At 36.1% G+C, this 15,885-nt stretch overlaps 1 protein-coding gene across 8 annotated transcripts in view; it reads left to right on the forward strand.

Annotated features, from left to right (window-relative positions):
• LOC307171957 (axin-2) overlaps positions 1 to 15,885 on the forward strand; it is a 238,915-nt gene that overhangs the window by 191,650 nt on the left and 31,380 nt on the right. For 7 of the 8 annotated variants that reach the window (XM_079893910.1, XM_079893912.1, XM_079893915.1 and 4 more), the window contains one exon: positions 6,607 to 6,671. In XM_079893910.1, the coding sequence (XP_079750036.1) occupies positions 6,607 to 6,671 (65 nt within the window). Of the gene's footprint in view, positions 1 to 6,606; positions 6,672 to 8,731; positions 8,928 to 15,885 lie in introns of those variants that run through there. The other variant, XM_079893913.1, reaches the window with a different exon arrangement.

Raw genomic sequence — 15,885 nt, forward strand, 5'->3', positions numbered from 1 at the left:
ATGTATAGACAGGATGATGTGCATTACAAGACGGATAGTTCCTGAATGCCGGCAGCTTCGATTGGCGACGGCTTCCTGCAGACAGTCCAGGGGAAAACGGCTCGAGCGCTGAAGTACATCACCCATAATCGCAAAATAAACCCAGACAGTTTGATTGGCATGTGAAGTGGTGGAGTTAATTTAGTGGGAATGAGCAACTGGATGAACATTATCTCACTTCTTACATGACTACTTACAAAATAAATACATTAAAGATATCTCTGTTTATCTGTAGAAAATTATTATTCTCTCCAACCTTTACCATCACCAGTGAGTACCACAAGGTTCAGTGCTAGGACCGCTCAGATTGCTTAAAGCAGTTGTCCAGTTAAGTCTTTATTTATTTATTTGTACTTTATTTGCTGTATTGTGATTCTAATTTGTAGGGCACAAGAAAACAAAATGCTATTTTTACTTTTATCCACAAAAAAAAAATGTGTATAGTGTAGGCTCGTTCTTACGTACTAGAGCACATTTGCACATGCGCACTCTTCATAAACGACACTTTCAATTTCTTGACAAACTAAAGACGTAAATGACATTTGTATGTATTCTAAATAAAAGAGACAGGTTGTACTGAATGTCAGCTTGCTTATTTTGCTAAAGAGAAGGATTTATTCAGTCTACATCTCATGTAAACTAGAAGCTCTTCTTCTAACCACAGGTCGAGAGTGTCGTTCCAAACACACAACTTTGCGATGCTGTTTGTGAATGTTCGTTGAAACAATGGTTTCGGGAAACACAGACTCGTTGAACTATGCTGATAACGACAGAACTTGCGACCATAGTTGGCTAACGATGCTTTTGGGAAACGCACCCCTGGGTGTTTCCCTGCCTATGGCCTGAGATGCTGGGATAGGCTCCACCATCCCAATGACCCTAAATAGGACTAGGCGGTTCAGAGAATGGATAAAAGAGCAGGACTATAATATCACTGCAAGTCTCCTCATTGGCTGCCAGTTTCTTCTAATTGCATGCAAAACACAAAAGCTAATGCATCACATTCAACGCATCATCAAACAGCTCACCCAAGCCTGGCTACAATTAACTAATTCTGGCCACACAACTCTCCCATTTCTCCACATGAAGAGTCCCTGTTTGTCCAGATCATGGAACATCTCATTGGTGGAACCAACTCCCAACAGCAATGAGAACAAGTAACACCCCAACACCATCCAAACAAAGCTTGAAGACTCAGACCTCACACACTAAAAACATGAATCGCTGAAAAAACCAACCTAGGCTCATTGGAAATACGTGACTCTGGCTACATTTCTGTAAAACTGCTAAAAACGTACCTATGCATACAATTTATAGAGCTGAAATCAACTCTACAGGCTGTAAAACAACAACTTTTGTTCCTTTGTACACAAATTATGAATATATTGGCCAATTATTGATTAGCAAAGACTTAATTTTGCACGGTTCCTTACACAATAAAATGCTATAACCTCAAATCACTTTTATATGCATGATTTGTAAGCTAATATGTTTTGGCATTTGCATCACATAACCAGCTCCATATGTATGGCTTTTTCTGAGAGAAAAGCTTCGGTAGCTCGCGATACTGAGAGTTCAGGTACGAATAACGTGAAACACGAGTCATGGCTCTCCACAAAAGAGCTCTAGGCCTCACAGAAGCTAGCTAATATGGCATGGTTTCTTCAGAAAATGCATTTTTATCTCACGTTTTTTAGCGCCACTCATCAGCAATTTAATTAATTTAATTAATTTCCGAACTGCCATGATACATGCATTAACCAACGCAACAGAATGTCACGTTTAACTGTTTCTGAGAAAATTTAGTATGCGCCGGTCACTGAACATTTCAGTTTTAAACTGCCTTGAAACGCGCCTCAAACAAATGCACTGGAAATATACCCCAAAAAATCCGGCCAAAGTCACGCATTTCCAATGCACCTGGGTTGGAAAAACAGTAAGATGTTATTTGTTTGTGACCTCATTGTCGCAATCCACCTGTCACTCAAGTGGCCACACCCTTAATTATGCACAACTTTAAGTAATATAATTTAAACGGATGAGTTATAAAAAAATTCACCCCCCTCACAGTCGTCATGAAGGGCAAAATTAGCTTTTTAACATGGGGGTCTATGGGATTGACTCTCTTTTGCAGCCTGTCTCTAGTGGCCAGTCGATGAACTGCAGTGTAAGTCACTTCCATGTTGATTCAAGAGAGAGACACGAAGGTTGCTGCTTGGTTTTATAGCCTCCAAAGCCAATATTAAAAGTCATTCATTCATATGGACCAGACGTTGTTGATGTACAGAATGCATTTTACTCCAGAACTTGTACACATGTTTTTAGCTCTTTCTGTGAAGTCCTGCACATGCGATCAGTCCACTTTTAGTGTCTCACGCGCGATCGCAGCATCAGCTAATAATGCCGAGCAGTCAGACCTCACGTCTTTGAACTCAAGTGGCTCTTGTTTATTTGATTTCTTGGGGAAGGGGGGGGGGGGGGACAAGTGCTGCGAGTTCCTCCATAGACATGGATCTAATTTGGCCATGAGGCTTTGAAGTCTCCGGTCCAGTTCATCTCCTCATGTGCAATTACACCCGCCAGCCACATTAATACAGGCTTCAAGGGCTCCGGCCAGGGTCTTATTAGTTACAGTCGGCCTTGTTCTACACGAGTCTGTGGCGAGAGCATTTTTGTTAAACATTTCAAATCTAAACAATAGCTCCTTTTTTGTCAGGCTCGGTCCGGGCCCCTCAAACAACATTTCCAGATCACAGTTCAAAGACCCCGGCGCACGCCTCTGAATAGCTCTGGCCAGATTCTTCTGGATTCGCAGACACAGCTCTGTGATCTGATATGTTTATGCGTTGTAATTGGTGACCAGCGTGGCCTCCGATGTCCTTGAATATTTCGAGCATTGCACATTTGCAGTGCATTATTTTAACAAAACCAGCGGCAGTTGAGGAATCTTAACCATAGTCATTCTTTTCAGAGTCGGAGGCATGCATTTGCAAGGATGGTAACATTAGATTTGCTTTGAGGTTTGCTCTGTTTCTTTGTATCTTTGTTTCCTGGAAAATCGGCGCAGAACAATGCACATTCTTTTCAGACTCGCACAAACTTTAAAAAAGACTGAATTCACCCCAGTGTATTTGGTTACTGTAATGGCGAACATGTTTGTTACACACTATTGTTACATTTTAGCAAAAGGTCAAAGCAACTGTTAGACTTTAAAGGGGTTGCAAAAATTCTTGAGGTTTGATTATAGTGTACGTCAAGTTTTTGTGCACTAACAATTAAAAGTTACTTTAAAAATAATGAATTACAGGTTTGCGTTACTCCCTAAAAAGTAATTCATTGAGTTAAATAGTTACTTTTTATCTAAAGTAATGTGTTATGTTACTTTATTTCATCTGGGCTGGGCTTGCCTGTTTGTTATTTTGTTTTTTAAATTCTATATTTGGCAAATGTAAAGGCCACTTCACTTCTAAAGTGAACTGAATAATCCTCAGGCTGAAGGAACTGCAGATTCACTCCTGTACAGTAGAGGGCGCCACTCAAACAAACACAGGACAAGAAAGTTCAGCCTAAGACTATAGATATAGAAAGACGGTTCACTGCTATTACAATCACTGACTGGCAAAGTCATTCTCCCGTGAGAAACCCCGTTCCTATAGAAACCTGAGACTCGCTCTTATGACTGCACATGCGCATTGACTCGTCTAGCCTGAAAAATACGTATAAAAAGCATAAATAGCATAAAAAAACAACATTTACGGGACAGATTTTGTTGCTGATTTGAAATATGTTATTTAATTGTGACGAACGCACGCAGTTTTTGAGATGTCAGGATTCCCCCATTCAAATAGACAGGACTTGGTCTTGTATGCTGCAAAGATGGCCGCCAAGTGAACAGACTCTCCTTGAAAGGGACATCAGTGAAATAATTACTTCAGCAATAAATAAAAAAAAATGAAACAAATGTCGTAATATTTATTGAAAGTAATTTTTGTTTATCAGTATGGTGGAATTGGATCATTGAAGGTCAGCAGCAAACACATTGGTTAATAAAGTAAGATTAAATACATAAAATATATTTGTGTTATTTAGCATATTTAACTATTGCAGGTTTGCGTAATATTCTGAGTTCGCATTTCACTGTTTTAGGCACATTTAGTGTAGAACTAATAGTCAATAAATGGGGTTAATAGTCGATAAATGGGGTTAATAGTCGATAAATGGGGTTAATAGTCAATAAATGGGGTTAATAGTCGATAAGTGGGGTTGATAGTCGATAAATGGGGTTGATAGTCGATAAATGGGGTTAATAGTCGATAAATGGGTTAATAGTCGATAAGTGGGGTTAATAGTCAATAAATGGGGTTAATAGTCGATAAGTGGGGTTAATAGTCGATAAATGGGGTTAATAGTCGATAAGTGGGGTTAATAGTCAATAAATGGGGTTGATAGTCGATAAATGGGGTTGATAGTCAATAAATGTGGTTAATAGTCAATAAATGGGGTTAATAGTCGATAAATGGGGTTAATAGTCGATAAATGGGGTTGATAGTCAATAAATGGGGTTAATAGTCGATAAATGGGGTTAATAGTCGATAAATGGGGTTGATAGTCAATAAATGTGGTTAATAGTCAATAAATGGGGTTAATAGTCGATAAATGGGGTTGATAGTCGATAAATGGGGTTGATAGTCGATAAATGGGGTTAATAGTCCATAAATGTGGTTAATAGTCGATAAAATGGGTTAATAGTCGATAAATGGGGTTGATAGTCGATAAATGGGGTTAATAGTCGATAAATGGGGTTGATAGTCAATAAATGGGGTTAATAGTCAATAAATGGGGTTAATAGTCGATAAATGGGGTTGATAGTCAATAAATGGGGTTAATAGTCAATAAATGGGGTTAATAGTCGATAAATGGGGTTGATAGTCAATAAATGGGGTTAATAGTCGATAAATGGGGTTGATAGTCAATAAATGGGGTTAATAGTCAATAAATGGGGTTAATAGTCGATAAATGGGGTTGATAGTCGATAAATGGGGTTGATAGTCAATAAATGGGGTTAATAGTCGATAAATGGGGTTGATAGTCAATAAATGGGGTTAATAGTCAATAAATGGGGTTAATAGTCGATAAATGGGGTTGATAGTCAATAAATGGGGTTAATAGTCAATAAATGGGGTTAATAGTCAATAAATGGGGTTAATAGTCGATAAATGGGGTTAATAGTCGATAAATGGGGTTGATAGTCAATAAATGGGGTTAATAGTCAATAAATGGGGTTGATAGTCAATAAATGGGGTTAATAATCAATAAATGGGGTTAATAGTCAATAAATAGGGTTAATAGTCAATAAATGGGGTTAATAGTCGATAAATGGGGTTGATAGTCAATAAATGGGGTTAATAGTCAATAAATGGGGTTAATAGTCAATAAATGGGGTTAATAGTCGATAAATGGGGTTGATAGTCGATAAATGGGTAAACAATGGTGGTGTAAAAGATCACCAAACTCATTCTTAAAGCTCCCTTTAAGGACTCCGACACCACAGCAAAAACTACTAGCCTAACTAATAAAGTTGAAACATTATTATGGTAGAGACACACCAAACCCACGCCGAAGAACTGGAGTGCTCATCCTCTTCTCCAGAGGACTAGGAGCGTGGCCCACAATGCACTGAGAAAGCTTAAACATCACCCTAATGTCAATGATTTTGTTGTACTTCAAGTCAATGCATGAAAAAAGCACTCATCTTTGATGTAGTGATGAACTCCTGGTTTGGACACAGTGTAAGAGGTTCCTAATATAATAAACATACATTGTAAAAAATAAAAGTATGTTTTATAAGAAAATACTATTTCATTCTTTCTACTTCAATACTTCATAATAAATAAATATGTTACTTGTACTTGTTTGTGAAATTTACTTGCGATCTCTGAGTGAAAATTGGGTTAAAAGCTGTTCTTGTTACAGCGCAATTATACAATTAAGTATTGAGTCATATTAATTAACAACATGTACTTTCTATGGTTTGATAGTTGCATGTATTTATGCATAACTTATAGTTATTACTATAGTAACTTGTAACAAGGACACTGTATAATAAAGTGGGTTATGCTTTATTTGGTAACACTTTATTTTAGTGTCCTTGTTACATGTACTTACTATAGTAATAACAGTAAATGATGCATAATCACATGCAACTAACCCTCAACCAAACCCTAATCCTACCCTAACCCTATAGTAAGTACATGTAGTTAATTAATATTACTCAGTTCTTACATATATAATTACACTGTAACAAAGACACCTTAAAATAAAGGATTAGGGTAGGATAATTATGCATAATTTACTGTTGTTACTACGGTAAGTACATGTAACAAGGACACTGTAAAATAAAGTGTTACCGGGTTTGGTTTGGTTTAGGGTTAGTTGTATGTAAATATGCATAATTAATAGTTATTGCTATACTAACTACATGTAACATATGTAACAATGACACTGTAAAATAAAGTGTGACCATAAATCCACTTTCCCCCACTAAGCTTGAGGTGTGTTTGTGTGCAGGTGAACTTTCTGCAGAAGAGAGCGTCAGTGTTACAGGAGCAGCTCGACGCTGGACACATCAGGAGGTGAGCCTCACGATATATATATATATATATATATACACTCATGTCAGAATGATTGTGACCGAGTCCACTAACATGACAAGTTTCCACACACTCTGCTGTGGTGTTTGGGTACGGTTTAGTTACTGGGGTCCAATCAGAGTTTGTTTTTACATGTTGTTAAGAGGTCAGACAAAGTGAACCTGTGCAACTTGATGCCAAGATATGGCCTATAACAGCCTGGAGATTAAAGCACTTAATATGAGTGGAATCACTTCAATAAAGGAAAATACAGTGATGTGCAGCGCAAGCCTCTCATATCGGCTATTAAATTATCATGAGAACATTATAATTGTGTGATTGGGGCATGCATTTTAATGCTGAGACTTTTGTTTTTGTAATCAGGTTAAAATGATATAAAAATTTGTTTGGATTTAGATTTATCGGCCAATATATCGGTTATCGGTTTACAAATATAAAGCATTATCGGTATCGGCCAAAATGGTCATAACGGTGGCTAAATACAGGTGTAAGTCCAAGACATTTAGAAATTGCCTCTGAAACCTGTTTGGTAGATTTCTCCCCACTTTCTTTCTTGTGTTGCACTTTATTAACTCTCAGTGATGTTGAAATAAAGGCTGAAAGTGTTAAAGGAGAAACAGTAGCCGCGTTTCCATTACCCTTCAAATTGCGCAAATTGAAATTGCGAATTGATAATACGCTCAATGGAAACGCATCAATTTCGCAAAAACTCCCATTTATCGCAAAAAAGTTTTTACGCTCGCATGAGGAGGTTTTTCAGGCAATTCGAAAAATAAATATTTCGCAAAATTGCAAAGAAACCGGTTTTGCGGATTTACAGGTCACCTGACGTAGACGACGCGGTGTGTTTGGACAGAATACGAGACAGAGCTCTTTATTAAATTCATAAAAGACAGAAGAATTACAGGAATAATGGATTCTAAACCTCAAATAAATGCCACAATCAAGACCTCGAAGCAGAACTGAGGGAGAAACACCCAGAAACACCTCATATGTGCCACTCACAAGTATAATAAGGGTCGTTCCTTACCATTAATGCTTTGAAAACACACACACATCTCCTTCCAGTAATAATAATGGCCAGCGCAGTGGCTGGGATATAGTACAGAAACCTACCAACGTCCGCTACCATGATTTTTGGAATGATTTTACTTATCGCGAGAGGAAAAAATGAAGTTTTAGTCGCATAACATCGGTTAATGGAAATGCCATCATTTCGCAATAGTTTTTTGTCGACATTTAGAAAAAATCGCAAAAGTTTTGCGCAAATCTGTAATGGAAACACGCCAACTGATGATCGCACCACCCGAGAGCGTCTCAATGCCTGATGTGTAGCACTGACCCCAGGACAGTTACGGGAATCACTCATGTGTTTATTCTGCCGTCAGATCCTACCGGGATCTCACTATTTAAGATAGTTTTTTCTTTATTTTTATTCCAAAGACCAATGCTATTGTTTTACATTTGTTACATTTTTCAATCCCTCCCCAACCAATCCAGAACAAACTCCCTTAGATGATGTTAATTAACAGTAATGGTACAAAACATTTAGCAAAATAATAATAATTGCAATAAAAAATGCAATAGTTAAAGAATAGTTAACATAAAGAAAAACAAGGAAATCCCGCACACTATCAATACTTGCAAACGAGTATCAATATTTTATTAGCAACGTTTCGGTCTCATGAATATATACACACATATATATATATATATATATATTCATATACTGTATATATATATATATATATATATATATATATATATACATATATATATATATGTAATTTATTCATTATTATATTTATGTGTCATATTTTTTGCATTGACTATGTAGACAATTTAAATCAAGAAATATACAGAAACAGACTACATTATATCTATATTATATATGAAAAAAACATGTTTCATTTTATTTCTCATAATTACTATCCCCATGTCTCTCTCTCTCTCTCTCTCTCTCTCTCTCTCTCTCTCTCTCTCTCTCTCTCTCTCTCTCTCTCTCTCTCTCTCTCTCTCTCTCTCTCTCTCTCACCACATAGGTAGTGGATGATATTAGGCCATTAACATGTCCTCACTGGAGCCGTCCTCATCCTCGCTCACTTCACGCTGATCTCGTCTGATGTGCCACATTTACAGCCATATTTATGTACCTACTCATTTTATTTATTTCATATTTTGTTGTTGAATTGTTTTTATTATTCTCATCATTATTATTAAATGGTTTGTTAAATTCCAGACTTTGCGTTGTTGTCATTTTCCTGTTGGTGAAGTGTGTGATTTCTCTGTGCTTCTAGTGGAACTAAATGGAATTGCAAAAAACAATGAGCATTAATTCCCCGTTATACTTAAAGCGGAAGCGAAGAACGAACTGATGCGACATTTCGAACAAAATCAGGCCGAAATGAAGTTCGTTTGTATTAAGTATTTCGTTTGTAAACGAAATATTATTACTTTTTGTAATGTATTTTTAGATATTTTAAAATTAAAGTTTATCTGTGATGGCAAAGCCCCATTATTAGCAGTCGTTGAAAAACGAAAAATTATTTTATGGAATATTGCTGTATTTATTATGAGTGATTTATCCGTGCACATTGATAATCAATGTTCATGTGAAGGGTGTTAATTAATAATGATTTGATCAGTCAAATTCTAGTTCTTAAAAAAGCTCAAACTCATTTCTCCATAAAACAGGGATGCACCGATATGAAAATTTTGGCCGATACCGATAACCGATAATTCTTTATATTTGAAAGCCGATAACCGATATATTGGCCTATAAATCTAAATCCAAATTTTTTTATAATTTTTGAGAGCCTGATTACAAAAACAAAAGTCTCACCATTAAAGCCATGTCCCAAACACACAATTATAATAATGTTCTCATTATAATTGTACATAGCTTATATGACAGACTGTTGCACTTTACTGTATTTTCCTTTTTTGAAGTGATTTCAATCATATTTCAAGCAATTCAAAACCATCATGTTGAACAGTGCACATCTGAAGCGTCTCAGCTGAAGGAAATAACACATTATTTATCGGCTTTTATATATATCGGACAAATGTTCTTATCAGGCCGATAACGGCAACATTAAAAATGAATGAATATCGGCTGATACCGATATTGTGGCCGATATATCGCGCATCCCTACCTTTAACTCATTTGAGATATTAACTGTCTTGAAAGAAGAAAGCAGACTGGATCCTCTCTAAACAAACGCTTCACTGAACACCAGAAACACTGATGAGAAGACAGATCAGAAGAAATAAAAGATAAAAACGTTATTTATCCCTAAGGGGAGATGTAGACATTACAGCAGCATAAACTGGACGAAAAGCACGAATATTACACTTAAGAAGACAAAAAACATATTGCAACTATGTATTCCGAAGATACATTATGTAGGGAGACCAAAAAAACTAAAACATAACAGATATATCATTAAATATACATGAAAAAAAAGTTTAATAAAAAATCATAAAAATCCTAAATTTAAGGATAAATATACGACTCATGTCAAGTGGGCAAAATAAACGAAACTTTCGGTGGAAAAGACGGATGCATGAATCTCCGACGTCAGTGAGAAACGTTCTACAACATCCATGAGAAATGCAACAAAAAAGCATGAGATGAAACCTCAGCTGAAGATCTTAATAACCTGCTGGAAAATCCAGTTAGTCACACTTTCCTAGTCGCCACTTTAATGCATCGCCATTTTGAATGAATGTTTGTACTTTATTAGCTATACATCTAATAGTACTGAACGTCTTAATAATGCAAGCCTTCTGTTTTACTTCAACAAGTACTCAGTGTTCATGTGCGAACGAGTCTCAAACTTTAGAGTTTATGGCGAGTGCTGTGGGTTGGCTATATGTGTTAGTTGAGTTATTGATATATTTGAGTTTGCTTTGTTGTACAATTCATCCATTTTCCAAAAATAAAAACACCCTGGACGAATAGCCCGTCAAGTTGATGATATAAATGAACAATACAAAAGCCAACTATTAATGTTAAAGGCAAGGTAACACGCTGAAAGGTTTCTAATGAACTCGTATTCGAACCATCTAATAATTTGGATTTTTCTCTATAGCATTTAAATTTAAATTTCACTACATAGGTTCCCAAGCGCAAACCTTCGTGTCTCTCTCTTGAATCGACACTGAAGTGACTTAAACTGCAGTTCACCGACTGGCCACTAGAGACAGGCTGCAGAAGAGAGTCAATCCCATAGAGCCCCATGTTAAAATGCCCAACTTTACAGCAGAAAAAAACATGTTTACAGCCTGGTACAAAAAGTGGTTTTGGTCTATAAAGCTAACTTTGCCCTTCATGACGACTGTGAGGGGGGTGAATATTTTTATAACTCATCCGTTTAAATGATATTAAGCCTTAAAGTTGTGCATAATTAAGGGAGTGGCCACTTGAGTGACAGGTGGATGCCGCTGCTTCACTGCTAGCTGTTTGTCAGCGGTCTGTTAGCGTTAGCTACAGTCTGAGTGTTCCTCATGTGTCTCCCAGACAGCAAACATAGTGTCGGCCCAGATCCGGCCCACGTCTGGCCCGTGTGGAATCCACTTGTACCGGATGTGGGCCGAAACTATGTTGCTGTCTGGGTCATCATCAATGATAGCGTGATTCCCAGTAAACAACATACTCTATGAAACGCCTTGAAATGCCGTCTCTTTTGCTGCCTTCTGTTGGGATACTTGTCAGCAAAACCGCAGAACTTTGATAGAAAGAAAGAAAGAAAGCCTCTTCCCGGACGGTATTTTGAAGTGTCTGTGTCTGCATTGGAGATTACAATCTTCAACACATCTACCCACTCAAATTCCTCCGGTCCGCGATCTGATCTGCTTTTTCCAGAGGTAACACGAGCCCGCCGGATCTTTATTTGATGTGCAGATCTTACCGCTGGAGCAGAATATGGGCGAATGCTGGAAAAACCTTGGAGGAGTTGTGGTTGGAAACCCTTCTCGTCAACAACCTGTCTTGACCCGGGTCTTTCGCTCCGATGCTCTGATTTCCACCTTTATTTATACAGCGCCTTTTTACAATACAGATTATGTCAAAGCAGCTTTACAGAGATAACAGGAAAATAATGCAACAAAGTGTGTTTCCAGAAGAAAATAGCGTCACAGTGATGGTTCATTTTCGGGTTTGGCACATTGTATGAATAATCTTCTAAATAAGCTTGAGCCGTTTTCCTTAATCTGTTTCCCAAATGCTCAGTGAAAGGAGGTGCACACATTAAATCAAGGAAAATACTTCAAGACACACTTCCCATTAAAATTGTTAACTCTTAACTCTTCCCTGCCATTGACAGAATTTTCTGGCTTTTCCGTGTTTCCACTGTTATACGCTAGGGGGCGCTATAACACATCTACTGAAAGAGGACTGAATCTCCTGATCAAAACACAGGAGAAGACGACGCAGAAACAAGCGATAGCATATGTAATCATATGCATATGTATAATAACACAATCATCAACATTAAACAGCGTGTAAATCAAAACTGCGTAATGTTACTGAATGAAATGTGGACCCAGAAAGGGTTAATAACTGTGATTAGTGGTGTTGATGCACTCGATCGACTCCTTCTGTGTTTTAATCATCGTTCTGAATCTGATCCAGACGAAGTCTTTGACAAAAACATGATTTTCTCAGCCTTTTGCTCAAAATGTTGCTTTTTTATGAAACGTACCCATATTTATGAAACTTTCCCACAAATGTTGATATAAGAAGTCTCTTTTTTCTTTTTTTTTTCTTTTTTTGTCTGTTCTTTCTTTTGATAAATTGCATGTTCAGATATTCATACAACAAAATATTCCGGGAGCCGCGAAAATTTTGTTAAGATGATCAAAAACACTGGCGAGGAAAGAGTTAAACGGGCTATTTCATATAGAAACATTCAACTTTTTCCAGCCTTTTTTATTTTTAAATCATATTCACAAAACATTTGTGGCCCCCAGAATGTTTTATTGTTTTATTGTGTGAATATCTGAACATATCAAAAGAAAGAACAGACCCTCTGATTTTAAACAAAAATGATTCTAGCTTCACACATTCTTCTTTATCAACACTTTAATGTAAGTTTAATAAAAAAGCAACATTTTGAGCAAAAAGCTGAGAATTTTTATTTTATTTTATTTTATTTTATTATTATTTTTTGTCAGGATCAGATTCAGAATGATGATAAAAACACAGATGGAGTTGATCATCAACTCCCTCAAATCTTCAGTCATTAACCCTTTCTGGGTCGACATGTCGTTCAGTAACATTACGCATTTATTCTGCTGTAATGTTGAGTTTTACAGCAACGCTTCTATCGCTTGTTTCTGCTTCTTCTTTGCACGTGTTTTGATCAGGAAATTGAGTTGTGTTTCAGTAGATGTGTAATAGCGCCCCCTACAGTATAACAGTGAAAACACACCGATTGAAGGAAAACACCGTCAATGAAAGAGTTAAATAAGAAAACAAATAATGGGCTGCAAACCTGCAACTTCAAATCTGCGTCAAGAACATCCGAAACGACGAGTTTCAAAAACGTTGAAACGTAAACAAGTTTTTTAAACTCGCTGGATAAACAAAACATTACATCATTTCATAACTTTTTTTTTTTTTTTTTTTTTTTTTTGCAATTAAATGAAATTAATTGTGTTGCATGAAAGAAAAAAGTCATATAGGTTTGAAAAAACATGATTGAGAGAAAATTATGACAGAATGTTCAGTATTGGGTGAAATATTTCTTCAAGCTTATGTGAGATATTAGTTTATCTTACATATCTAATAGCTCAGTAACACTTTACAATAAGGTTCATTAGTTAGCATTACTTAATGTTTTAACTAACATGAACTAACAATGAGCAATACATTTGTTAGAGTATTTATTAATCTTTATTAATGCTAGTTAAATAAGTTATGTTAGCATGTGCTGTGATAGCTGATGATTTTAACTGAAATAGATGAGATTAATTCGTTCCAGGGCCACAACTCTGGTTATTGGTTGAAACGACTTAATTTTTTTGAGTAATCAACTTAAAAATTTGAGTTTACAAATGATTAAGTTCCGTTAATTAAATGTAGCATGCTGGTTGAATGTTAATTCACTCAAAGTTGACATAACTCAAAATAATTGATGCAAATTGTTGCGTTAATATTTTTTTGTTGAGCCAACACATTATTTTATTAGTGTTTCCTAAAATATCTGCAAACATATTATGATATTTTTTTAATGAAAAATGACATACAGCACCATACACTGAAAAAAATGATTCATTGACTAGTTGAATTTACTAAAAGAAATTGTTAATTGGATCCACGTAATTGATTTTAGCTACATTTAAACAAATGCATTACGTTGAACTAAGTTCAGCTTAATGCATTTGTTTAAATGTAGCTAAAATCAATTGCGTGGAACCACTTACGATAATTTTTTTTAGTAAATTCAACTAAGTCAATAAATCATTTTTTTCAGTGTATGTTTACATCCAGCAACAGATGAGATGCTCCTGCTGAACGAACTTGATTAAATTAAGGAAAACTTTTCCAAGAAAATGAATTACATTTTTCCAACAAAATCGAATTTGTTTGAAATGATTTATTGTAATCTTGTTGTATGAACTTAAATTAATTTAGTAATTCCCAACATTATAATTTTAGCTAATTTGACTCTACAGTTATTTCCAATGATAGAGGCTACTAGTGTTCAGTTTAATTAAAACCACTGTTTACAGAGTAATCTTGAATATTACTAATGTAGGTCTGCGAGTGAGGTTTAATGCATGTATACTGAGTGCCTTCAGCCCTAAACTCTTCTGCATAATGGGAACCACAAAATTCAAAAACATTACAGAAAGTCTCTAACATTAAAGTTTCTATTAAGCACTAACATTAACTAACCACATCTTTCCATTTACGGAAAAACACATAAAATAACACTTTAATCCCTAAATTTACCCTCCTTATGCAGTCCCTTGCAAAGCATGCTGGGAACTACAGATCCACTGCCCAGTTAGTTGTCAACAAAAATGATTTGTGTAGTTTTCACGCAAATTAAGTAAACTTCAGTTTTAAATATAATAGGTTGATTGAACACAATTAAATTAAGTTGTGACAAAATATTAAACAATCGTGTTACTTTTGCTTATTTTAATTCATTAAATTTAACAAGAGGCAAAAATTCATTTTTTGAGTGTAGCTGGGACTCGAACCACCCCTCATATATTCATTTATGACTAAAAATCACTCACATCGCATTGTAATTACGGCTTCCCAACTGATAAGTGGGAGCTTCCCGGCAGCAGAAATCCCACTAGTGTTGTTCATCTCCATAAACACCATCATTCTGATATCACAGCATTAGTCTGGCTTTCCAAACACTGATCCTAACTTTGACCAAAGCTAGTTTTATATAACATCAACACAGGTTTGGAAACCCAACCGGCCGCTCCTGTTCCAGTGCCGGGATATACGGGATATTCCACAGGCTGTAATCTGCTTTATGAGGTCATGGCACACACACACACTACTGATCCGCAGATAAGACAGGGACAGACCGGAGCGTGTGGGAAAACCTTTGATCCTCCCAATACTCCAAAGATGAGAAATATTGATAAGGCTGAGAATAGCTTTGGTTTTGTCCTGAGTCTGGATCCACTGTGGAGTCGTGTGGAGTTAAATACGTGCGGATGGAGAAGACCGGAGCGTAACGGAGAGATCCCGTGTTATTGTTTAATAGATATCCCACTGTATCGGAGATCTGTGCGGAACAGAAACACACGAGTGGAAGCGATAGAGAGAGAAGAGTAAATGCCTCTGTCAATGATTACTTTTACAATCCCTTGTTTTTAAAGAGAGAGCTGTTGGAAACACTTTAGTTATACTTATAGTTAACTAAGAATGAACAACAGCATTTATTAATCTTAGTTAATATTAATTTCAACATTTATTAATACATTATTAAAATCAAAGGTTGTATTTGTTAGCATTAGTTTATGCACTGTGAACGAACATGAACAAACAATGAACAGCTGGATTTATATTAACATGAATGTATTGTATTTTTAATGAAGTAGTAAGATATTACTTGACACTGCACAGTCATTGCTTATTGAATCAATGTAGTGTTATGTATCTACTTCAGCATTACAGAAACTCAAACATAACAGCATTAAACACTAACAGTGTTTCCCT

Source organism: Squalius cephalus (assembly GCF_949319135.1).
Source record: "Squalius cephalus genome assembly, chromosome: 1".
In the NCBI taxonomy this organism is placed as follows: domain Eukaryota; kingdom Metazoa; phylum Chordata; class Actinopteri; order Cypriniformes; family Leuciscidae; genus Squalius; species Squalius cephalus.